Source organism: Squalius cephalus, assembly GCF_949319135.1.
Source record: "Squalius cephalus genome assembly, chromosome: 22".
NCBI lineage: Eukaryota > Metazoa > Chordata > Actinopteri > Cypriniformes > Leuciscidae > Squalius > Squalius cephalus.
Genome location: NC_137143.1, coordinates 5,501,898 through 5,526,661, shown reverse-complemented (window position 1 = coordinate 5,526,661; position 24,764 = coordinate 5,501,898). Strand labels below are relative to the sequence as shown.

Sequence of the window (24,764 nt, the reverse complement as noted above, 5' to 3'; positions counted from 1 at the left end):
ATAATAAAGCGCGAGCATCATCACGCAGAGTGTTGCATGGCCCAGTGCGTGCGTGCGCGCGTGTGTGTGTGTATGTGTGTGTGTGTCTTTGTTTTTATCCGCCTGTGCTGATGCATGTGTCACACAGCTTGTGTCTGCAGACACATAACGGTCCCACCTTCACCATCATCATCGTCATCATCATCATCATCATCATCGCACTGCTGAAGTGGCTGTGATCACCAGACGTGATAATAAATGCATCTGATCACAGGTTCACGCATTGTCTCATAGCTGCACATCACTCATGTTGGAGATGCTATTGTAATAACAGCATAATAAAAATCCGGGTTGTGCAGAAGACTCTATTGATATGCAGCTTCTTGTGTTCTATATCTGCATACTTTCAAAAGTGTGGATATCTTTCTCTTAAATGGCACTTGAATGTTTACACGTATCAGCTGACACTAATGTGTAAGCTGGTATTAACAAGCAGTACTGTACTTTAGGACGACTGCTAATTTTCTACTACACCAACAATAATCAGTTAATTGTATTAAATGCTTATTTAATTAGTGCTGTAAAATCGATTAATCGCATCTTAACATAAAAGTCTGTGTTTACATAATATATTTATAATTATACTGTATGTGTGTGTATATACACACACAAATATATATAGCTTATAAATATGATAATATATATATATATATATATATATACACACACACACACATCGATTTTACAGCCTGACTTGTAATATATGCACTGATTTGAAAACAATTTCCCGTATATTCCACATATATATATTCAGTTATAAAAATTAAATTACTGTAAAATATTTATTAATAATTAAGGAATATCCATCAATCAGTGTTAGAATCTTTCTGGTATTTTGCTTATTTTTTATTTTATTTATTTGTGGTGGTGACTAATACTAGTTGCCATTTTCTTTTCTTTTTAGCAATCTTTTTTTTATTATTAACTATGGCTACCATTTTTATTAACACAACACTGGTAAATGGATGTCTAGACATAATTCTGTTAGTAAATGGCACTAGCTAGTATTACTGTATTGTGGGATTACTGTTAATTCATGACGAAGCCAATGACAATACTTTATGGCTATTTTTAATAAATACATTATTAAATTTGATTTGAAAATGTTCGTTTACTGACCCTTTCCCATGATAAGCATAGTTTCCACCAAAATATCAGTCTCTACAATTATTTTTACTATTATGAAATATTTCTAAATTTATATTTGATCTCATTCTAACAGAGTTTTCAGAATCTTTTTCATTTTATTTATTTTGATTTTGATAACAGTGTTGGTATATAGCAAATAACCACAGTTGTATCTTATTATTAGTAACTGTGTGACTATAACGTTTTGGTCCAATCAGTGGTTTGCATTCTGTTAGTACCCCGGTATTAAATTAGTAGTATTACTGTGCAACAACTTTACTTCAACAGCAGTAATTTATAAAAAAAATATATTTAAGGAGCATTCAGTTTGATCTTAAAAAGCTAAAAGCTAACTATTTGACTCATTACATCTCTTTTCTAGCGTTTACAATGGGCTCAAAGCGACGGAGAGCCACGTCTCCATCCAGCAGTGTGAGCGGAGGAGATTTTGAGGACAGCCAGACAACATCCATACCTTCAACCAGTCGGAAGAGGAGAAGAACCACAAACATCCCCACTGTTGACCCTGTGAGTTCATACACTTCATGTACATTTGATGTGATCCATCTCTCACAGAACTTCACAATCTGCTTTAGGAATATTGCATATTCTGGTGCGTCATCTGTTTTCCTTACAGATTGCTGTGTGTCATGAGTTGTACAACACTATCAGAGACTATAAGGATGATCAGGGCAGGATGCTGTGTGAACTCTTCATCAGAGCACCAAAGAGAAGGTCAGTCACACACGAGAGATCCAGCCAGTCGTTGTCTGAATATCTAAAACTTAAACAGTTTTAACATCACAGTGGTAATGCGTCCCCACAGGAACCAGCCGGATTACTATGATGTGGTGTCGCAGCCCATCGACATGATGAAGATCCAGCAGAAGCTGAAGATGGAGGAGTATGATGATGTTGAGCAGCTCACAGCCGACTTTCAGCTCTTATTCAACAATGCCAAGACGTACTACAAAGTGCGTATATATCTTACACTAGCAGTCAAATGCTTCAAATCATTTAGATTTTTTTAAGTCTCTCACGCTCACCAAAGCTGCATCAGTATAGTAAAAACTGTAATATTATTACAATAACTGTTTTAATATATTTTAAAATGTCATTTATTCCTGTCACATGATCCCTCATAAATCATTCTAATATGCTGATTTGCTGCCTAATTATTATTGGTGCATTATTATTATAACAGTTCTTAATATCAGTGTTGAAAACAGTTGTGCTGCTTTATATTTGTGTGGAAACTGTGATATATGTTTTAAGGTTCTTTGCTGAATAGAAAGTTCAAAAGAACAACATTTATTTGAAATAGAAAGCTTTTGTAACATTATGAATATCTTTACTGTCACTTTTGATTAATTTAACGCAACCTTGCTGAATAAAAATATGAATTTCTTAAAAAAGAAAACTCACAGCCCAAACTTACAGGTTTCCACAAAAATATTGATAATAAGAAGCATTGATAGTTATAAAAATGTTTCTTGAGCATCAAATCATCATATTAGAATGATTTCTGAAGGATCATGTGACTGGAGTAATGATGCTGAAAATTCAGTTTTGATCAGAGGAATAAATTACAGTTTACTATATATTAAAATAGAAAACCGTTTTTTAAAATTCTAATCATATTTCTGTATTTTTATTCAAATAAATGCAGATGTGGTGAGTGTAAGTGACTTCTTTCAAAAACATTAAACAATCTTAATCATTCTAAACTTTTGACCAGTAGTGTATATCTAAAATATATTTGTATATCGTTTTAATTATTGTGCCATGAATAGGTTTGAGAATGTGAGATTGAAATGATGATTATTGCTTTAGATCTACCAAATCATTTAAATAAGAAATTCACAAATGCCAAAAAATAAATAAATACAAATCAGAATACGCTAAAGCCTCTTTTCCTGTGCAGCCAGAAACTCCGGAGTACAGAGCGGCTTGTAAACTGTGGGATCTGTACATTCGCACCAAAAACGAGTTTGTGCAGCGAGGAGACTATGATGAAGATGATGACGATGACGACACACAGGAAACCCCCGGAGGGGCCACAGAGGAGGAGGTCAGAGGTCGCAGATCTTGACGGTCATGTTGTGTCTGTCACCAGGGATGATTTGGACCTATTCAGAAGAGTTTTAGATGTGTTTGGGCAGAGTTGAATTAATTCTGCTTTGTTTTGTTTGTACAGTCCGTCTCAAGCCTTAAGGAGGTTCTCGGGCAGCTTCTGGATGCTGTGCTGACGTACACAGAACACGGGCGTCTCATCAGTGAACTTTTCCAGAGACTTCCCTCTAAAGTGGTAGTTGTCTCAGTTTCATTTGAGTACATACACAAACATATTATATTATTATTATTATTATTAATTAAACATTTAAATATTCTTTTTCAGCAATATCCAGATTATTATGCTATTATTAAAGAACCAATAGATCTGAAGATCGTTGCACACCGAATACAGGTATCACTTATTATTATGATCATATTCTATTACAGCTTATCACCATTTATTATCAATTTACACGGAAGTTTGTGTCTTTTCTCCCCTAGATGTGCTACTATAAAAGTGTAAACCATATGGCTAAAGACGTTGACTTGTTAGTCAAAAATGCCAAAACCTACAATGAACCCGGATCACAAGTGTTTAAAGTAATGTCACTGAAGTTCTGTTTACATTTGTATACAATTTATGTAATATCTTAGACTTGCCCTGATTAGCATTTTGTAATAGTTTAATACATATATAATGCCATGTTGTGTGTGATATAGATATATATATATGAATTTTTATTATATATGATATCATGAATTTCCAGGATGCAAACACCATCAAAAAGATCTTTGCACAGAGAAAACTGGAGCTTGAACATGCAGAACCTGTTAAAAGTAGCATCAGGATCAGGTAAGTTGTGTTATGGATTACATATTATCATAACACATTTTATTAGTTAGTTATTTTAGCTTAAGTATGTAAAATAGAATAGAATTATTGAATTGTATCAAATATATTAGTTTTCAACATCAGGATGAGGTAAATTATGGATTACATTTTATGGATTACAAATTTTAATATCATAATAAAAGTAGCATCAGGATCAGGTAAGTTGTGTTATGGGTTACATATTATCATAACACACTTTATTAGTTAGTTATTTTAGCTTAAGTATATAGAATAGAATTATAGAATTGTATTAAATATATTAGTTGTCAGCACCAGGATGAGGTAAATTATGGATTACATTTTGTGGATTACAAGTCATGGATTACATTTTAATATCATAAAATAATATAATATTAAATTGTAAGAAATGCGCTAGTTTTACAACATGCTGCATTTTTTTACTTTTGACAATATAATATTTGTATTTGCGTAATTTTACAATTGCACCATTTTAATATAGTAAAAATTATATAAAAAGTATCATTATTTTAAGGTTTGTAACATGGTGTTATGTACCCACTCTAATGTGTGGGTTTTAAATTAATTAATGATTTTTATCTACAAACTAAAACATTTATATTCTGTGAAGTTTGACTTGTATTGTTGTTTGTGAACAGGAACAGAAGGTTTGCACAAGGAGACAGACTCTCCTCCATCACCACTGCTCTACAGTACGGCTCAGAGAGCGAAGAGGATGCCATACTAACTGGTAATAGCACTGTTGAAGACAGAGATGTAACATCAATATATTATGTTAGAATTGGTCTTATATACTATATACTAGGGATGCACCGAAATTTCGGCTGCTGAAAATTATCGGCCGGAAATGGCATTTCCGGTTTTTGGCCGAAAGAGAAAAAAGGCCGAAAATATGCCGCCCCTCCCCTCCTCACCCTGCATAGAACTGAATGAAGAATAATATATTGATATTTAATATTATTTTAATATAGGCCTATTTTCTGTCCAATTTCTGTTACTTGAAATAAAAGTGGGATTATTTTATTTTATTGGCTTAATTTTTTTTTATTCAAATTATTGAATTTAATTAAAAAGTTTAATAATAATACAATTATACAAAAAACTCATTTAAAATAAGAAATTAATTTAAAAAAACAATTTTTTTTAAGTAATATTCGGTTTCGGTTTTCGGCCCAGAATTTTCATTTCAGTGCATCCCTACGATATGCTAATCAGAAGACTGTTTCCATGTTCTCAAGGCTCTGTTCATTACGATGAAGGCGAGTCAGAGGCCGATAGCCTGCACTCCAGCATGGACATGTGCAACCCCATCTTCCAGATGTATGAGGCAGTGCGGGGCGGCAGAAACAACCAGGGACAGCTCCTAGCCGAGCCCTTCTTTCAGCTGCCCTCCAGGAAAGACTTGCCCAACTACTTCCATCAGATCAGCCATCCAATCTCCCTCCAGCAGATAAGGTGCAGTAGGACAGTAGGACGCTCCTCGGTTTTTAACAGAGGATGACATGTATTTTATCTCTCCTCAGGAGTAAGATGAAGAACAACGAGTATGAAAGTGTGGAACAGATAGATACAGACCTCAACCTGATGTTTGAGAACGCGAAACGCTACAACGCTCCCAACTCTCAAATCTACAAGCGCGTGCTGAAGTTGCAGCAAATATTGCAGGTAATATAAATCCATTCCACTCAGTGACGTGTTATAAATTACCGTGGATTACAGTGACTCAATAGGAAGTGCAGTTAGAATGAATGATTTGTGCTTTGCCCCGCACATGACGTGCAGAATAAAAAATAGACATTGTAGCCATTAATTAAGAATTCGCTCCCTTGAAATGACCACAATTTAACTAAAATGAGGAAATTAATTAGTATAATGTGGCCACAAATTAATTAGTTCTTAAACAATATCTTGTTTTTTTCCTCATAATGTCATGTGTGGGATCTGTACATTTATACTGTGAAACATATCTAAAAATAAAATATATTCAAATGTTTTATTATTAAATATAATATTAATTTATAATGTAATGATATTGATTTGCATATAATCTTTTTTATTATTATTAATTGAACCTTCTCTGTGATAAACTGTAATAAATCTAAAATAAATCTTGGCTGTTTGCAAGTCTTTTTTGTTGTTTAATAGAAAAACATTAACATCATTGGAAATTGTTGAAGTTACAGAAATATATGAAGAGTTCAGATGCAAAAGCCTCTAAGTGCCATCTGAAAATTTCTTCTAAAATGGTCATTTTTATCAAGCTCGTATATTTAAGTTCAGTAATTTCACTTAAATGGCAATGAAAATTACCTATTAATTGTCATTTAAGTGAAATTACTGAACATAAATATACAAGCTTGATAAAAATGACCATTTTAGAAGAAATTTTCAGATGGCACTTAGAGGCTTTTGCATCTGAACTCTTCATATGTAATTTCACAGGTTTAGATTTTGAGAGAAGCAAGTTTTCATTATGTAGAATGTGTTTATTTATATGATAGACTAAATATAATAAACCAGGAAACTAGATGAAGAAAATTAAGCCATGCATTTGAGTTGACATTCTCCTAAATCGTGATTATCGGTTTAACCGTTATCATGCAGCCACAAATGAACCTACAGTTCGTCACATTAACTATTAAACATGTTCCACCAACGTGTGACATCCAGAAAGAATCCGTTTTGTCTTCACTTTATGTTGATGTATACGTGTGTCTTCAGATGAAGAGGAAAGAACTGATGAGGAGAGATGATGAAGATGGTGACAGTATGCTCTCATCCACGCTTTCTGATGGCGGCAGCGTCAAGCGCAAAAGGTACATTTACAGCATTAGTGAACCACTGGTAGTATATGTTTGGCACTACATAGTTGAGTATATAGTGTATAGGGCATCATTTGGGACATTCACGCTTTGCAAGAGTGGCAGTTGCTAACGCATGACTAACGCATCACCTCTTGCAGCCATAAGAAGAACACAAAGAAGAACCGCATGAAGGCTCTGTACGCTGCTGTGGCAGAGGCTCGGGAGATGGGCACAGGACGGAGACTCTGCGACCTCTTCATGGTCAAGCCCTCAAAAAAAGACTACCCAGACTACTACAAGATTATACTGGAACCAATGGACCTGAGGACCATAGACCACAACATCCGCTCTGACAGATACCCCAGTGAGGACTCCATGATGGAGGACATGAAGCTGATGTTCCGTAATGCACGTCACTACAATGAAGAAGGCTCTCAAGTGAGTTTAAGGGTCACTAATAAGCTTGGAAAGACCGTATAGAGCGTGGGTGTCCAATCCTGTTCCTGGAGATCCACCTTCCTGCAAATTTCAGGTCCAACCCTGATCAAACCAGAACCTGAAGATCTTCAGGAGCACTTGATAATTACAGACAGGTGTGTTGAGCAGGGCTGGAAGGTAGGTATGCTGGGAATATCCCAAATTAAATGTCCCACTTCAGACCTCAGTGAGTTCCAGGCAATCAGGTTCACATGTTGACCACATGTTGTCGCCACGACACAACAAGAGCATATTGTGTTTTTGTGTCAAATATGGCAGAATAAAAGCTTGACAGAATAAAAACAACATAAAATTGCTTTCAAAAGCAAAAACAAATGTATTATTCCATTTATTCCAGACTTATTGTCTGATGTTGAAGTTTGTTTTTATGTTTATGCTCATTGGACTTGCTGACATCTTAGAAGTGATGTCAAATGATGCATCTCGCTAAGGTTGGGGTTGATCGATGTACGCCAACTTTGAGTGGCGTTCCAGACATTATACCTAAGAACGAGGTGGGAAAAATCTGGAACACAGCAGTAGATCTCCAGGAACAGGATTGGGCACCACTGGTATTGAGTAAATGAGCATGAAAATTAGCTTTCTGAAGAATTTCATTGTTGTAGGGATTATGATACTAACGTTTCATGACTAGCTTGTTATTTGGTTTGACTCTAGGTTTACAATGACGCCAACGTTCTTGAGAAGATATTAAGAGAAAAACGAAGGGAACTTGGACCGCCGCCGGATGACGAGGATGTCGTTTCACCCAAGCTGAAAATTAGTATGTTTAGAAAGCAGTTTTTTTATCAGCAAAATTTTATCAGAAAAATCGCAATTCGATTTTTTCCCCCAAATCGTGCAACCCTACTTTTGAGTTTGTTGTCCAGTTTTAAACTTACACACATGTTTGTCAGACACTCTTTGTTGGACAGTTTTTCATCAATTCTACCACAACGAGTCAGAAAATGCAGTATGATCCTATTTAAATCGGAAGTGTGTAATTTTTACACCACTTGGAATTATAAGACAATTATATTCCCAAAAATAAGTTCTCAAACTTTCCTACTTTCCGCATCATTTGCAACTACATTTTTTTTAATTTCCATTTATGCATTTAGCAGACTCTTTTATCCAAAGCGACCTACAGAAAAAGAACAAAGCATTCATCACAGAGCCAATAATCATTTGTGCCATGTCATTTTAAAGTCCGCCTCTAGTCAATAATTTCATCCCTTAAAACTCATCTCTGATCTCCAAAATGACATATTTAAACATTTTTTCTTGGAAAAAAATTTCTTCATGCCTTAAAATAGCTTGCATGCACACACCCTTGCCTCATTTAGTATATGCGGTTTTATGAATATGCAAATGAGCCCCGCCTCCACTCACTCACTCAGCTCAGAGATCCACTCATTGCCGATCACACGTTGACCTGATTGGTTATAAGGTAGTTTGTGATGTCAGAAACACCTGCGATTTCAAACCACGATTTTGAGACTGTCTTTAGTTCACCGCAGTTTTAAAGAGAAAATACTCAGCAATGGGGTTGACTTATGAATTTACACATGGTTTGTCTTAAAGCACTAGACATTAAATGCTTGATTTTCACCACAGGGGGACTTTAACATTAAAAAAACTTCTGAATTTAAGCTCTTATTTTTGGAGGGAAGTCTCAGGAGTTATGGTTTTCACCAGTCCTCTTTGGAGAAGCTGTGACTGACCATGTGCCACTGTCTTTCCAGGGAAGAGTGGCATCTCTCCTAAAAAGTCCAAGTACCTGACCCCTCTCCAACAGAAACTCAACGAGCTCTATGAAGCAGTGAAGAACTACACTGACAAGCGTGGACGGCGCCTCAGCACAATCTTCCTCCGTCTCCCGTCCCGCGCTGAGCTTCCAGACTACTATGTGGCCATCAAGAAACCCACAGACATGGAGAAGGTCAAGAGCCACATGCTGGCCAACAAGTACCAGGATGTTGATGCTCTGGTGGAAGACTTAGTCTTGATGTTCAACAACGCTTGCACTTATAACGAGCCTGAATCGCTGATCTACAAAGACGCATTGGTGCTTCACAAAGTGCTTTTGGAGACTAGGAGAGACTTGGAGGGTGGCGACGACGCGCATGTCCCAGATGTTGCACGGCTCATCCAGGAGCTCATCCGCAATCTTTTCGTCTCAGTGCTTGGCCACCAGGATGACGAGGGGCGTTGCTATAGTGACTCACTGGCGGAGATTCCAGCTGTTGATCCTAACAATTCCGATAAGACTCCACTGAACTTTGAGATCATCAGAGCTAACGTGGATAAGGGCCGTTATAGGAGGCTAGATGTGTTCCAGGACCATATGTTTGAAGTTTTGGAGAAAGCCAGACGTCTGCACAGGTGACGCTCTTCATGTACTCGTTTTGTCTTGGGGTTTTTTGTACCTGGTGGAGAGGTAAAGAGTTGTGTTTAAAAATGTTTAAATTGTGTCGTAGGACGGACTCTGAGATCTTCGAGGACTCTGTGGAGCTCCAGCAGTTCTTCATCCGGATCAGAGATGAGCTGTGTAAGAACGGAGAGATTCTGCTGACGCCCGCCCTCAGTTACACCACTAAACACCTGCACAGCGACGTGGAGAAAGAGAAGAAAGAGAAGCTGCCCAAAGAATATGAAGAGGATAAACTCAAGAGAGAAGAAGAGAAAAAAGGTACCGTTCCTGCAGTATTCAGTTGTTTTTCAGTCGGTTTGCCGGTTTATGTATTCAGAAATACATCATAAAATGCAATTCATACATACAATTACTTGAACAAACCTCTTCTGTGATAAACATGGTTTTAATTTCTGAATTCAAGTTCATTTTTAAAATTAAGTGAAATACTTATATATAGTACTTTTTGCTAGTCTATAGTGCTAGCATTTATATAAATAAGTACTTATACAGTGCATACATATATAAACATTTACATTTATATATATTGGTTATATAATATTATGTATAATCTGCCAAATCAAGGTCAATAAAATATTAGGTTTTATCATATCTTTAAATTCAGAAATATTTATAAATTATTATACTACAGGGCCGTTGAATGTTTGAATCTGATTGGTTGAAGAACGTTCTAAGGTGTGCATTATTTTCAGGGAAACGCACAGCTAAAGTAGTTCCAGGCAGGTCTTGACCGCATTACAGTTCCATATCACTTCGCGTAGTTAACTGTAATAACGAAAAATAGGATACAATTCATAACAAGAAAAAAACATTTAGCCCCATGCGTTTGATCTGCAATTTTCAATTTTAAATTAAACATGCAGTTTAATTTGAATAAATAAAGTATATAGTCCTATCTATAATCAATAGAAAATGAAACTGAATATAGGCTAAATAAATGGATAGTCCTGCAGCACGGATTTTTATTGCAGATAATATAACAAATAAAGTATTGATAGGCCTACTTGTTAAAAGGGCTTTGTGTTTCATTTATTTGGCTAGTCTGTCATCTGTCAATAATAGAAAAAAAAAAGAATGAACGAATTCATTAAAACGAATTGAATTAATACATAAATAATAATATTGACGCACATGCTTTTCTGTCTCATTATTGCAACATCTCTCTCTAATAACTGCATTAATAACTGCATAAAGCCGGGGACACACTTTAAGGCCGGTTATGAATGTAATTTGATACTTATGACTGATCATGCCCAAACGCGTGTTCAGCGCGTTCAGTCTGTGTTCAAAGTCGGTGTTTAAAATCTGTCGATGAAAACAGTCAGAGAATTTGTCAGCTAGTCGTGTGTCCAGCATTAGTCTGCTATCAGTGACTCAAACCTCCGTTACTAACTCTAAAATGACGTTTTGGAATTAGCAACGGAGGCATTGGATTAGATGCGTAAGAAATTAGTCCTACATACAAGAGCGTTTTAATGACAAAAACTTTACAAACGTCTTGAAATACATAATCTGAACAAAGTTGCGAGGTGTGGTAACTGTAGTATAAGCGGAATAATTGACTTCAGGCCGTTGAATTATTAGAAAAATAATGCACACCTGAGGTGCAACGGCCACTCCGCTTCGCGTCGTGACCGCATTACCACCTCGGGTGTGCATTATTTTTCTAATAATTCAACGGCCTGTCGTCAATTATTCCTTACATATTTCTTTTTTGGAAAAAGATTAGCTTGGAAAAATAAGCAATAAGCATTAGCATGTCTTTAATTTCTGAATTCAAATTCATTTTTGGAATTCAAGTGTGTTACGGACTGCTCGGAGACACGAGGGTAGAGATCCAAATGCAGCTTTAATGAAGGGGCAATCCAGACACGTAATCCAATAAACAGGCAAAAGGTCAAAACACAGGTAGGCCGTCCAAACAAACAAAACAAACAAACAAACAAAACAGGCAGGGGTCAGAGACAAAAGAGTAATCCACGGAACAGGCAAGAAATCCAAAAAACCAAGAGACAAGAAACCAGGGAAAACGCCCAGGAATGCAGTGCAACAACATACAAAACTTCGCAGTGAGTGATGGGGTGAACCAGGCTTATATGGGGTGAACTAAACAAGATGAGATACAGGTGAATGTGATGAGTGCTGATGAGTCCAGGCAGAGAATGATGGGAGATGTAGTCTGTGAGTGAACATGAGAGTCAGGTGTGGAGTGCCCTCTGGTGGCTCTCGAGGGCACTCCAGCTGGTTATCGTTACATATCCCCTCCCCAAAGAGCGGCTTCCAGACGCTCCAAAACTGTCCAGGTGGGAGGTGGCCCGGAGGCGGATCCGGGGGCGGGATGGAGGGCCAGGTCCGTGGAGCGGAAGAGGACCTTGAGACTGCGGTAATACGGGAGGCCAGGACGGAGCAGGCAGTGCAGGCGACCAGGGCGGAGACGACCCTTCAGGCGGCCAGGGAGGCGACCATGGCACAGGCACAGACACCGGCTCAGGGACAGGAACAGACACCGGCTCAGGGACAGGAACAGACACCGGCTCAGGGACAGGAACAGACACCGGCTCAGGGACAGACAGCGTGACAACGGCCATCTCTGTTGAGGGCTCAGGTTCAGGCGCGTCGGCGGCTATCTCTGCTGAGGGCTCAGTCGACGTGGCAGCGGCCATTTTGTCCAGAGACACTGGCTCGGTGGCGGCCATCTTGTCTGGAGACACTGGCTTGGCGGCGGCCATCTTGTCCGGAGACACTGGTTCGGCATACGTGACTTGAACAGACACCGGATCGGTGGAGGCCATCTTGTCCTGAGACACTGGCTCGGCGGAGACCATCTTGTCCTGAGACACTGGCTCGACGGTGGCCATCTTGTCCGAAGACGCAGGCGTGGTTTCGGCCATCTTGTCCTGAGACACTGGCTCGGCGGTGGCCATCTTGTCCGAAGACACAGGCGTGGTTTCGGCCATCTTGTTCGAAGACACAGGCGTGGTTTCGGCCATCTTGTTCGAAGACACAGGCGTGGAGTCGGCCATCTTGTCCGAAGACACAGGCGTGGAGTCGGCCATCTTGTCCGAAGACACAGGCGTGGAGTCGGCCATCTTGTCCGAAGACACAGGCGCAGAAAGCGGAAGAGGAACAGATTCAGGCTCAGTATCAGGATCAGATTCAGGCTCAGGAACAGATTCAGTCTCGGCGGGACGAGACTCTTGATGGGCGGACGTGACGTGAAGCTCAGTCTCTGGATCGGCAGAAGTGACGTGAAGCTCAGTCTCTGGATCGGCAGAAGTGACGTGAAGCTCAGTCTCTGGATCGGCAGAAGTGACGTGAAGCTCAGTCTCTGGATCGGCAGAAGTGACGTGAAGCTCAGTCTCTGGATCAGGATCAGTGCGCTCTGAGCTTGATGGAACCAGCGTCAGCGAGGGCTTTGAGCTGGTTAGGACCAGCGATGAAGAGGGCTCTGAGCTGGTTAGGACCAGCGATGAAGAGGGCTCTGAGCTGGACAGGACCAGCGATGAAGGTTCGGCAGGACTGGACGGAACGTGAAGATCAGGTTCGGCAGGGCTGACGTGAAGTGACTCAGCCAGCAAAAGAGCCTGGATTATATACTTTTGAAGATTCCAGCCAGGGTGATGAAGTGGCATAAGGGAGCTGATCGGCTCGGATAGTCCTCCACGGAAAAATATCATTAGGCATACTTCATCGAAAAATGCCAAAGGTGCCAGCTCAATAAAGTCTCTCACGTACTCCTCTATGGGCCGGTCTCCCTGACGGAGACACATAATCTTTGCCGCTGGATTAATGGTGGTCATCGCTGCTGGATCTTGGTACAGCGAAGTTTTCTGTTACGGACTGCTCGGAGACACGAAGGTAGAGATCCAAATGCAGCTTTAATGAAGGGGCAATCCAGACACGTAATCCAATAAACAGGCAAAAGGTCAAAACACAGATAGGCCGTCCAAACAAACAAAACAAACAAACAAACAAAACAGGCAGGGGTAGTGATGTTACGTCTGACACCGACGCTCCGAAGCTTGCTTCAAACTCGAACGGTCCTTGCAATGAACCACTGCTTCGGAGCTTGTATCATTACGTCACTAGTCACGTGAAAATGACGTCTGAAGCAAACACACTGCTTCACTCCTGTAGTGAACCACATGGCTGCTTTGACAGCCCAATCCAGTGTTGGCAGGTTTGAAACCTGGCGGCTGTATTTCTTATAAAAGTGAAGGTAAAAAAAAAAAAAACTATAGAAACCATTACAGAAATTCTATTGGATTTAATGTTTTTCATGGGAATTTATTGGTTGTAATGGGAATTGTAGTGGTCTCTGTGGGTCTCTATGTGTTGGGTTGTATTGGTGGGGGCATTAAATCCTAATGGAATATGTCCCGAACACACTACAAAAAAGAATTATGTAGTGGTTTAAATGGTAAAAAGCCAATGGTTACTATTTTAATATAAGCCATTAGAATTTCTGTGATGGTTTCAAACTTTTTGATCTTCTGTCCTTGTCTAAAGAAATAATTACACAGACACATCCTGCTTAATCTTTTATTATCAAGGTGAACACATGAAATTCATTAGTATCTGTAAAATTCACCTACATAAATGAGTTTCACAGCAAACACTGTTTCAGCTTTGTTCACCTCGGTAAACACGTAATAAACGGGGCGTTATGGTTGTCAGCTTTGTTGCATTACATTTACTTCACCAGGAGATGGTGCTGCAATTTCTATCTGAATGAAGCTTCGAGTAATGAACCATTTTCGACACAATTGTATCAGAAAGCAATAATGCTTCGAAACGCTTCATTTGGCCATCACTAGGCAGGGGTCAGAGACAAAAGAGTAATCCACGGAACAGGCAAGAAATCCAAAAAACCAAGAGACAAGAAACCAGGGAAAACGCTCAGGAATGCAGTGCAACAACATACAAAACTTCGCAGTGAGTGATTGGGTGAACCAGGCTTATATGGGGTGAACTAAACAAGAAGATGAGATACAGGTGAATGTGATAATGAGTGCTGATGAGTCCAGGCAGAGAATGATGGGAGATGTAGTCTGTGAGTGAACATGAGAGTCAGGTGTGGAGTGCCCTCTGGTGGCTCTCGAGGGCACTCCAGCTGGTTATCGTTACAAAGTAAAATATTTATTAATTAATATTTCATGATATTTAAAAAAACATTTTACCTTTACCATTTACCTTTTATAATAATGACGTGTACACTCACATGTTTTATGGAAAATATGTAATTAATTTATTCTTGATGTTTACACCACATTTTTAGTCTTTGATAAAAATTTTTACTTGGCACAGTTAAAAATGGCATAAATGTTTTTCAGAACCATACATGAAAAAACAGTATATTTCTAAGAGCTTGTATTAAAATGGATTTGTAAAAAAAAAAATCTTTATCTTAGAAACCCTTATTTACCATGGACCCATTTTACAGAAGTGACAAACGTTTTGTAACCACAAACCATAATCAAACAGGATAAATATTTAGCCTTTATTAAACATCACAATTTTGGAATTGACTCCTTTATTCCATACACACAAAACAATCATTTAGGGGAGTTCTCTCCTGTGTTCAAACACAGTCTTTGCTTAATGTTTTGTTTAATGCTTATTAATGTTTTGACATTGATCTCCAGAGGCTGAGAAGAGTGAGGACACAGCAGGTGGCGGATGGCAGGGAGTCCTTCAGCGCAACTACAGCCAGGACTGCAGCTTCAAGGACAACATGTACCATGTGGGAGACTATGTTTACGTGGAGCCCACAGAACCAAACCTGCAGCCGCACATCGTCTGCATAGAGCGCCTGTGGCAGGATGATGCAGGTATTACATCCAGAAATCATTAGATACATGCTGTCAACATGTGCTATGCGTTTATGTTGTTTCATAACACTATTGATTGTGAACATACATTACTGTTAAGATTTGGAGTAAGAACAGTAAGATTTTTTTATTTTTTTTAAATGAAAGAAATTGATACATCAAAAGTGACCGGAAAAAATATCATGTTTCAAAAAAATCTGTTTCAAATAAATGCTGTTCTTTTTTATCTTTCTATTCATCAAGGAATCTTGAAAAAAAAAAATGATCATGGTTTCTAGAAAAATAAAAAAGCAGCACGATAATGATAATGCTAATAATAAGAAATGATTCTTGAGCAGCACATTATCATATTAGAATGATTTCTGAAGGATCATGTGACACTGAAGACTGGAGTAATGATGCTTCAGCTTTGCCATTACATGTATACATTTCATTTAAAAAATATTTTGAAATACAAAAGTGTTATTTGAAGTTGTAATATTTCACAATATTATTGTTTTTACTTATTTTTAAATGCAGCCTTAAAAAATGTTACCAACCCTAAACTTTTGAACAGTGGTATAGCTATTAAAGTATGTGTATGTATCTTTTCATGAAGGAGAGAACTGGCTTTATGGCTGCTGGTTCTACAGACCCAACGAAACATTTCATCTTGCAACACGCAAATTTCTTGAGAAAGAAGTTTTCAAAAGCGACTATTACAACAAAATTCCTGTCAATAAAATAATGGGCAAATGTGTCGTCATGTTTGTGAAGGTAATATCATCCAGCGATGAGTCCAACACATTCCCAATAAGACTAAATACATTTTTACATTAATGCTACATTTTAAAATCTGCTCTGATAAAACCCCTTATTTCAGGAGTATTTCAAGCTTCAGCCTGACAGCTTCCGAGCTGAAGACGTTTTTGTCTGCGAGTCTCGTTATTCTGCTAAAACCAAGTCCTTCAAAAAGATCAAGATGTGGACGATGCCCCTGAGCTCAGTGAAGTTCGTCATTCGTGAAGTGACCTTGCCTGTGGTTCGGGTGGCCTCCATGTTTGCACCCAAACAGGAGAGTGACAAGCCTCCTGAGGTGGTAGAGGATGGTAAAGCTGTACCATCCATCATTGATAAGGTAAGACATACACGAAAAAATACATTCATTGAATAAAATACAAGATCTTGACCAAAAATGAATGCACCTCATGATGGAAATGAATGTGCATCAGTTTTTAGTCAAGATCTTGTATTGACAAAGAGTCCAGCACTCTGTAAAGTCTCCTCCAGCACATCCCAAAGACTTTCAGTGAATTTAAGCTCTGGATTCTGTGTGAAAATGATTCTTCATGCTCCCTCACAACTATTCTCTCACAATTTGAGCCTGATGAATCTTGACATTGTCATCCTTGAATATGGCTTGAAGAATCATTTTCACACATTGGCTCCTCCGAGTCCAGAGCTTAAATTCATTGAAAGTCTTTGGGATGTGCTGGAGGAGACTTTACAGAGTGCTGGACTCTTGCTTTGTCAATACAAGGTCTTGACAAAAAATCACACAGCCTTGAATTGTCATCCTTGAATATGGCCATAATGTGTCTTCCTACATGGTTGTTTAAGAAATGAAAAGCTACACACTCCATCAATGAGGGTTTGAAGAACTGTCAATTTGCCTATTTAAATCCAAACAGCAACTTTTTTGGTAGTGGCAGTGTATATTGGCTGATATTGAATATCTTTGACACATGCTGCCTGACCGTCAATCTGTGTCCTCAGGAGAGGGAGGATGTTACCATGGAGGTCAGTAACGGCGAGCCAGGCTGCCAGTACTACGAGCAGCTCTGCTACAACGACATGTGGCTGAAAGTGGGAGACTGCGTCTACATCCGCTCTCATGGGCTCGTTCGCAACCGTGTGGGCAGGTAGGGTACCAATGACGAGACGCAGTGTTGCTCGTGTTCTTCCAAACTATATGCCGTCATTTCTTTTGTGGAACAAAAAAGGAGATATTTAGCAGAATATTCATGCTGCTCTTTTCCATACAATTAAATCAAATGGGAACGGACAATGTAGAGCTTCGAAAAGAACAAAAAGGAACTATAAAAGGGTTCTGTCAACAAGTACTCGCAGTTATATCATTCCAAGCTCAGAAGACTTTGAAACACAAATGAAGATATTTTTAATGAAACCTGAGGTATTTCTGTCCCTCCATTGAAAGTCCATTGATCAAAACATTGACACTTCAGAAAGTTCATAAAGACAAAAGTAATTCATATAAATTGATTGATTTAATCTAAGTCTTCTGAAGACACACAAAGGATTCATATGATCAACAGATTAATTTAGGCTTTTATTATTATATAAATATTGATCGATGCTTCAAGTCTTTATAAACTTCTTGAAATGTGAAAGATTTGGTAACAGCTAACAGCGTGCGGCAGTGTAAACCCTCTTTTGGTGTTAAAAACTACTGTCAGGATTTACTAAAGACACGCAGTGAAAAATTAACGTTGAAAAGGCGAAGACATGGTTATTTTTACGGCTGACATTATTGCATATGCATTTGTAGGAGTTTCCCTTTCAGATGCAAAATTTATGGGAGGAGAGTATTTAAATGAATCATGCAAGGTGGTTTACTGAGGTTTGCGCTCATCAATTTACTGGTGTTTGTGCCATTATTTACAGCCCAAATAAAGCAGGTCTTAAACCAGACGCTAATTTGCGCTGCTCTTGGTAGATTGTGTTGGTCATTATGTAAATGATCCGGCTGTGACTGTGTTCTTTAATTTGCACATCATCAGTTGATCACGCACATAACTTTCCACTCCCATTGGAATTGTCCTGTTTAGTTAATCTGGCCCGTCTTCTTAGGTCTTGAATGTCACATTTGGTTAAAAGATACGGAGATACGATATGAAGGGAGCCAACTGCACTTGATGTTAACATCATAATAGTGTTTTGGGTAAACTGACTGTTTAATGTTGCATAGCAATCCCTCTTGGTTATTTAATTTTTGTTTGTACTTATTGTAGCTATAGATTCTAAATCCCAACTGCCACTTCCTAAGATGTCAATAACAACAAGACCAGCAAACTTGGATTCATGACAGTGTCGCCTGATATATAAATGATTTTGTCTTGTAATAGGATAGAGAAGATGTGGGTGCGAGATGGAGCTGCCTATTTTTTCGGGCCCATCTTCATCCATCCCGAGGAGACCGAGCATGAACCTACTAAGATGTTCTACAAGAAGGAAGTATTCCTCAGTAACCTGGAAGAATCCTGTCCTATGACCTGTATTGGAGGTAACAGTATTTTGGCTGGCCCCGAAGTTAAGTTCCATCATCACAGTTGTATTACTGAGTGGTTTCAAGAACATTGACTGAAATACATTGACTCTGCCACTGAGTGATTTACATTGAAAGGACTATTATTACATGAAGTGATATGTTAGTTTCCCTGATTAAATCTTATCACCATGTCTTCTCCCTCATCTGGAGTGTTTTTGTCCTCAGGGAAGTGTACAGTGTCTTCTTTCAAAGATTTCCTGTCATGCCGGCCAACTGAAATGCCGGAGGAGGATGTGTTGCTGTGTGAGAGCCGCTACATCGAGAGTGAGAAGCAAATGAAGAAGTTTAAAGGGCTGAAGCGTTTCTCTCTGTCTGCCAAAGTAGTCGAGGATGAAATCTATTACTTTCGGTCAGTTGCTTCAATAATCCAAAGAAAAATAAAACTTGATTGACTTAGAAAACAGACTTTAGTGTATAGCGGTGGGATTGCTCGTTTCTGTCCCAAGACTGAACATTGGACTCATGCTTTTGGTTATCTCTGTCAGAAAGCTCATAGTGCCTCAGAAGGAGCCGTCTCCGCTGCTCGATAAGAAGATCGAAGAGTTGGAGGCCAAGTTTGCGGACATGACGGATGAAGAGCTGGAGGATTTGGGTGATGATGATGGAGACGGTTCTGATGCTCACTGCATGCCTCAGCTTCAGACTCAGCTGACCGGTGACATGGACATGCTGCATTACGCCCCCCCGCAGGTCTGCAGTCTCTGTTGTTGAATGAAAACCATTGTCTGTGCTTGTGCAAGAGCAATAGGAAGAGCAGTAGGTGACCCTCAATGATTTAAACCACTAATCTCAGAAGGGGCTTTTCGTTGTCATTATATTATTTACTGTATTGTCTGATAATCAGTAGTCTCGAAGAGCGAGAGTATTCACTATTTAACTTATTCTGGTCAAAAACTGCCAACTTGGGACATGTAAACTGGTCATTATTAGATTTAGGGCCAGATTTACTAAACAGGGTAAATTAGCGTGAGAGCGCAAAACCAAAAAAGCACCGATGGGAGTGGAAAGTTCTGACGACGCAAAAAAAACAAAAAAAAAACACAGACGCAGCCGGATCATTTCAATAATAACACAATCTACCAAGAGCAGCGCAAATAAGCGTCAGATTTAAGTTAATGCTAGTAAATAATGGTGCAAATACTAGTAAATTGACTAGCGCAAACCTTAGTAAATCACCTTGCTTGATTCATTTAAATACTCTCCTCCTATAAATTTTGCGTCTGAAGGGGAAACTCCTACAAATGCATATGCAATAAGGTCAGCCGCAAAAATAACCCTGTCCACGCATTGAAATTTTCACTGCGTGTCTTTAGTAAATCCTGACAGTAGTTATTTAACGCCAAAAGAGGGTTTGTGCTGGCGCAAGCTGTTAGTAAATCTGGCCCTAGATTATTAATATTTTAAAAATTACTAGAATAATGTCGTATCATTATGAAATTTAAATTGCAACATTAAGCCATGTTAGGGGCCGCTTACACAGAACGTGTTTTTGCATTCCACTGCGCTACTTTTCCATTGTTTTTCAATGTAAACACGCACTAGACTGACATCTTTAACCACCACGTCTCGCGTCTTTAGCAGCATCTCGCGCATGACACAGCATTTTCTCACTCCACTGACCTGCGTCTCACGTTTTTAACTGCAAAACGGCTTGCCACAAAGTGCTAGCTCAATTCCAGCGACTAGTTTTTCCGCAGAAAGTTAGCAAATTACTATAAAGTAAAGCTGTCCCGTTACATAGAATCCTGCCAATCATATTGAAGCGAGTGATTTTGGTAGTGATTTGAATCTAAATTAGCCCGAGTAGCCTCATGCATCCTGTCTAAGGCCGAGACTAGATCATCAGCATCTCATTTTCCCACAGTCCGCACCAAAGTCCATTAAGGGTTTGTCGAAGAAGGAGGGGGCAAAGAGGAAGATCAACATGAGTGGGTACATCCTCTTCAGCAGTGAAATGAGAGCTGTCATCAAGGCCCAGCACCCTGACTTCTCTTTTGGAGAGCTCAGTCGACTGGTGGGCACAGAGTGGAGGAACCTTGAGGCCACTAAGAAAGCGGAGTACGAAGGTAAAGTGCCTGGAAATCATATATGGACACTGTCTTCAATGTCTTCAGGTTCTCCACGAAACATCAAATTGTTTTTATCTTTTGTGGTCGATTCAGAGCGGGCAGCCAAGGTAGCGGAGCAGCAGGAGCGAGAAAGAGCAGCGCAGAACTCCCCGAGAGCAGGTACCCCAGTAGGGGCGCTCATGGGGGTAGTACCCCCCCCGACCCCCATGGGGATGCTTAGCCACAGCATGACGCCTATGGCAGGTAACCCCTCTCAGGTGTGGTGGACACACAGAGCTGCAATACGAAGCCTAACTGCTAACACACTCATCTCCAGTGCCATCTTCAGCCAGTTCTTTCCTTTCACAAAGCTGCCAATTTTTTGGTGTCTGTAATTTCAAAACTAACGCCTGTTATCTTCCATCAGAGTTACTGCATGAACTGTAACAATCATGAAACTTAACTACCCCTTTTTCATTGGGATGGTGCTCAGCCATGGGTTCAGAGGACTTTTCTCCCAAATGATCCGTTTCCACTGACTTGAGAGCTGAATAATGACGTAACGGGTTGTTTATCCCAAAATAAATAGCCTAAATTCACTTGTAGCATTTAAAATGATTTTAGTTTCAGTTGAATTAATTTAATAGTATAGAATTTGAATATCAGCCTAAATTAAAAATTTGGTGCATAATCCTTAAATTATCAGATGGATAACAAAAATAAAAAGGCTAGTGTTGTTTTTGTTAACTAAAACTATTTTAAAAAGTGCTAGATTACCGAATTAAAGTAGAAATAAATTAAAATATATATATTAGATGAAAACACTTGCCATTTAAAAAATGTATGTTAAAAACTGAAATAAAATATGTTTGAATTGAAGTAGTAAAATTAATAAAAACTTAATTAAAATAATAATAATAATTCAAAATAAAGTTAAATAGAAATTATTTTTATTTTTAAAAATAACAAAAACATAATTGATAGTTTGATAAACTTAAATATGAAGTGAAAATATTAAAGTAAAAGATAATTCAAAATATTATTAAATACTGAAATAGCTGCTGGAGTAGCTTTGCAGCTCAACTTAATTGGAGAAGAACGAAGCAGTTGATCAAAGTGTACTTTACATGCTAAGGTTCTGGCTTCCATTGCAAGTACCAGCAGCCATTGCAAAGATGATTTTTCAGGCCCAGAACCACTTTTCTTCAGTGGAAATGGGTGGATACGGGCCAGATTAAGCACAGCTCTGATGCCCAATTTGTGGAAAAGGGGTGTGTGTGTGTGTGTGTGTGTGTGCGTGCGTTTGTGTGTGTTGGGTTTCATGCTTCATCATGAATGATAAATCAGCTTACATGCTCTAATTGTAGTTTTCATTTTCGTTTTACATGTAGTGCATGAATTCATTCTCATAACTGCATGATATACTGATGCATGCATATGTTGTGTCGCCACCTTCCTCTTCCAAGGAAAAGGCATGCTGGGTAGTTACAGGCCACACATGCTGCCCTTTCAGGGGCCTGTCGATGGCATGATTAACATGGCCGGCATGCCTCTACATCCCATGGGGATGCCTGCCTTACCACTCCACTTCCCGTGGGGTATGCCTGGCATGCCGTATCTGGGTAAGGACCACTTCACAGCCACACGTCCCCACTCGCAGTTGCTTCCTGTCTGCCTCTCCAATCCTAACAAGAGGGGCTACCTGTACCATAGAGCAAACTGTCCGCCCGGACCAAGACAAAACCAAGAGACTCCCAATGTTCTGTTGAGGAATAGTTCAGTTCTGTCATCATTTACTCACCCTCATGTCTTTCATTCGTACAACACCAAATTGTGGTAACACTTTACAGCACGTTTCCATTAGTTAACATTAGTTAACTGCACTAGTTAACATGAACTGACAAAGAACAATACTTCTAAAGCATTTATAAAATAAAAAGTTGTGTCTGTTAGTATTATTGAATGGACCTGAGCTAACATTAACTAACAATGAACAGTTGTATTTTTATTACTAACGTTAACCGGATTAAATATAGCTGCAAGCAGCAAATAACGGGGTTCAAGCACTTTAAGGCCTTTAAGCACATGCGTAAAAAGGTATTATGTTTTCTTTAGCAAGCTTGCAACCACCATGATCATAGTAAATCAAACATTTAAAGCCAAAACAGGCAATTTACTAAGGTAATTTATGTTTTAAAGCTTTTTAACAGTTATCGAGGTTAAGCCAAAAACCTAGGACTAGTTTGCGAAACAATTCGATTGACAGCAGCGGTCCTAGAGGCAAAGTTGCTCAGAAGGAGGAGTGCGGTATGATAAATGTCGTGCCATCGCGTGATAAACAATCCTTTATGCACGTGAAAAACGTGAAGGCGCCCCCAGGTGGCCGATTTCTTTTGAATTTCTTACAGGCCTCGAGGGCCGTGAGTCAAACAGGCCGAGCGAGTTTCCTTCCGATCGACCTCCGTTAACCTTGTCTGACAGCCGCTCAAACTTCACTGGCGAACTTCATCTCACTGCCGTGGATGCGACTCAGTTTTTTTACATAATTATTGACAATCAGATTCCAGAGAATCTTTCTGCACTGGTTTGGTTCTGATCGAAAAATTGTAGGACTATTTAAAGCTACACTGTGTAATTTTTTTAGTTGATTCTTTCAAAATGATATGTGCTCATTAATGTGTAATTGCTTCTACCAACTAATCAAGTATTCTCGTAAGCGTAGAATCTGCCATTTAGAATACATACGAGCGAGTCGCTCGAACGGCGGCAGCCAACATGGCAGCGCCTCCATCTTGAAAATACATTAGTCAAAGAGGGACATACCTGGAAATTCGCCTTTCGCGTTTTTACACTCAGTTGCACCGTGACGAATGCGAGGGGGAGATTACTCGCGACTGCCGGCAGATTTGAAATAATACGGCCACCGTAGGAGTTAAAACGCCCTCGGAATGGGAGGGGCTAGAAAGTAATATTCACTTGGTAGTCATAAACAATTTCACCGCTAGATGGGAGAAAATCCTACACAGTGTAGCTTTAACAAAAGTAGTTTTTCGAAAATTCCAAAATACCAGAAAATTTCAAGGATCTCAATTATATAAGACACCTGAGTCTGCGATGAACGGTTTAGGAGTTATGAGCCATTACGTACTTTTGATCACTGTAGCGCCCCCATCAGGCCGATCGGGCCGAACCTTTGTGACGTTGTAGACGGTGAGAGTACTACCCTCCCTCAAAAATTCAAGTCTCCACGACTTATGGTTTTGTCTACCTGATCACTTTTAGGGGAGAATGCTGATCCTTGGAAATTCTAACAATTGCAATAGAGTTTCAGCGCTACACGCTTCAACCCCTAATAAATTCTGTTACAAATGTATTGCTCATTGTCAGTTCATGTTAGTTCTAATGGGAGCTTATTTTAAAGTGTTACCCAAAATTAAATATTTTAGTAACATTTTGCAACAAGGTTTTATATATTAATATTAGATAACTACATTAGTTAACATGAACTAACAATGAACAATACTTCTACAGCATTTATTATTTTTAGTTAATGTAAATCTCAGCATTTACAAATACCTTTTTTTAATCGTTGTATCTGTTAAGATTAGTTAATGCACTGTGAACTAACATTAACATTTTTATTAACTAACATTAACAAAGGTTAATAAATGCTCTAAACATGTATTGCTCATTTTTATTTCATGTTAGCTAACACATCAACTAATGTTAACAAATGAGACCTTATTATA

General features: G+C 38.9%; 1 protein-coding gene across 5 annotated transcripts in view; it reads left to right on the top strand.

Moving 5' to 3' along the window:
• pbrm1 (polybromo 1) overlaps nucleotides 1–24,764 on the top strand; it is a 28,429-nt gene that overhangs the window by 175 nt on the left and 3,490 nt on the right. The window contains exons 2-28 of one of the 5 annotated variants that reach the window (XM_079858343.1): nucleotides 128–253; nucleotides 1,550–1,695; nucleotides 1,805–1,902; nucleotides 1,994–2,141; nucleotides 3,092–3,238; nucleotides 3,365–3,475; nucleotides 3,566–3,634; nucleotides 3,724–3,822; nucleotides 3,990–4,075; nucleotides 4,732–4,823; nucleotides 5,332–5,548; nucleotides 5,617–5,758; nucleotides 6,815–6,909; nucleotides 7,056–7,335; nucleotides 8,053–8,158; nucleotides 9,120–9,759; nucleotides 9,855–10,066; nucleotides 15,454–15,639; nucleotides 16,238–16,395; nucleotides 16,502–16,756; nucleotides 17,395–17,540; nucleotides 18,765–18,922; nucleotides 19,133–19,316; nucleotides 19,453–19,657; nucleotides 20,832–21,033; nucleotides 21,130–21,279; nucleotides 22,482–22,637. In XM_079858343.1, the coding sequence (XP_079714469.1) occupies nucleotides 238–253; nucleotides 1,550–1,695; nucleotides 1,805–1,902; nucleotides 1,994–2,141; nucleotides 3,092–3,238; nucleotides 3,365–3,475; nucleotides 3,566–3,634; nucleotides 3,724–3,822; nucleotides 3,990–4,075; nucleotides 4,732–4,823; nucleotides 5,332–5,548; nucleotides 5,617–5,758; nucleotides 6,815–6,909; nucleotides 7,056–7,335; nucleotides 8,053–8,158; nucleotides 9,120–9,759; nucleotides 9,855–10,066; nucleotides 15,454–15,639; nucleotides 16,238–16,395; nucleotides 16,502–16,756; nucleotides 17,395–17,540; nucleotides 18,765–18,922; nucleotides 19,133–19,316; nucleotides 19,453–19,657; nucleotides 20,832–21,033; nucleotides 21,130–21,279; nucleotides 22,482–22,637 (4,504 nt within the window). In that variant the 5' untranslated portion in view covers nucleotides 128–237. Of the gene's footprint in view, nucleotides 1–127; nucleotides 254–1,549; nucleotides 1,696–1,804; nucleotides 1,903–1,993; nucleotides 2,142–3,091; nucleotides 3,239–3,364; nucleotides 3,476–3,565; nucleotides 3,635–3,723; nucleotides 3,823–3,989; nucleotides 4,076–4,257; nucleotides 4,273–4,731; nucleotides 4,824–5,331; nucleotides 5,549–5,616; nucleotides 5,759–6,814; nucleotides 6,910–7,055; nucleotides 7,336–8,052; nucleotides 8,159–9,119; nucleotides 9,760–9,854; nucleotides 10,067–15,453; nucleotides 15,640–16,237; nucleotides 16,396–16,501; nucleotides 16,757–17,394; nucleotides 17,541–18,764; nucleotides 18,923–19,132; nucleotides 19,317–19,452; nucleotides 19,658–20,831; nucleotides 21,034–21,129; nucleotides 21,280–22,481; nucleotides 22,638–24,764 lie in introns of those variants that run through there. The other 4 variants (XM_079858344.1, XM_079858345.1, XM_079858347.1 and 1 more) reach the window with 4 other exon arrangements.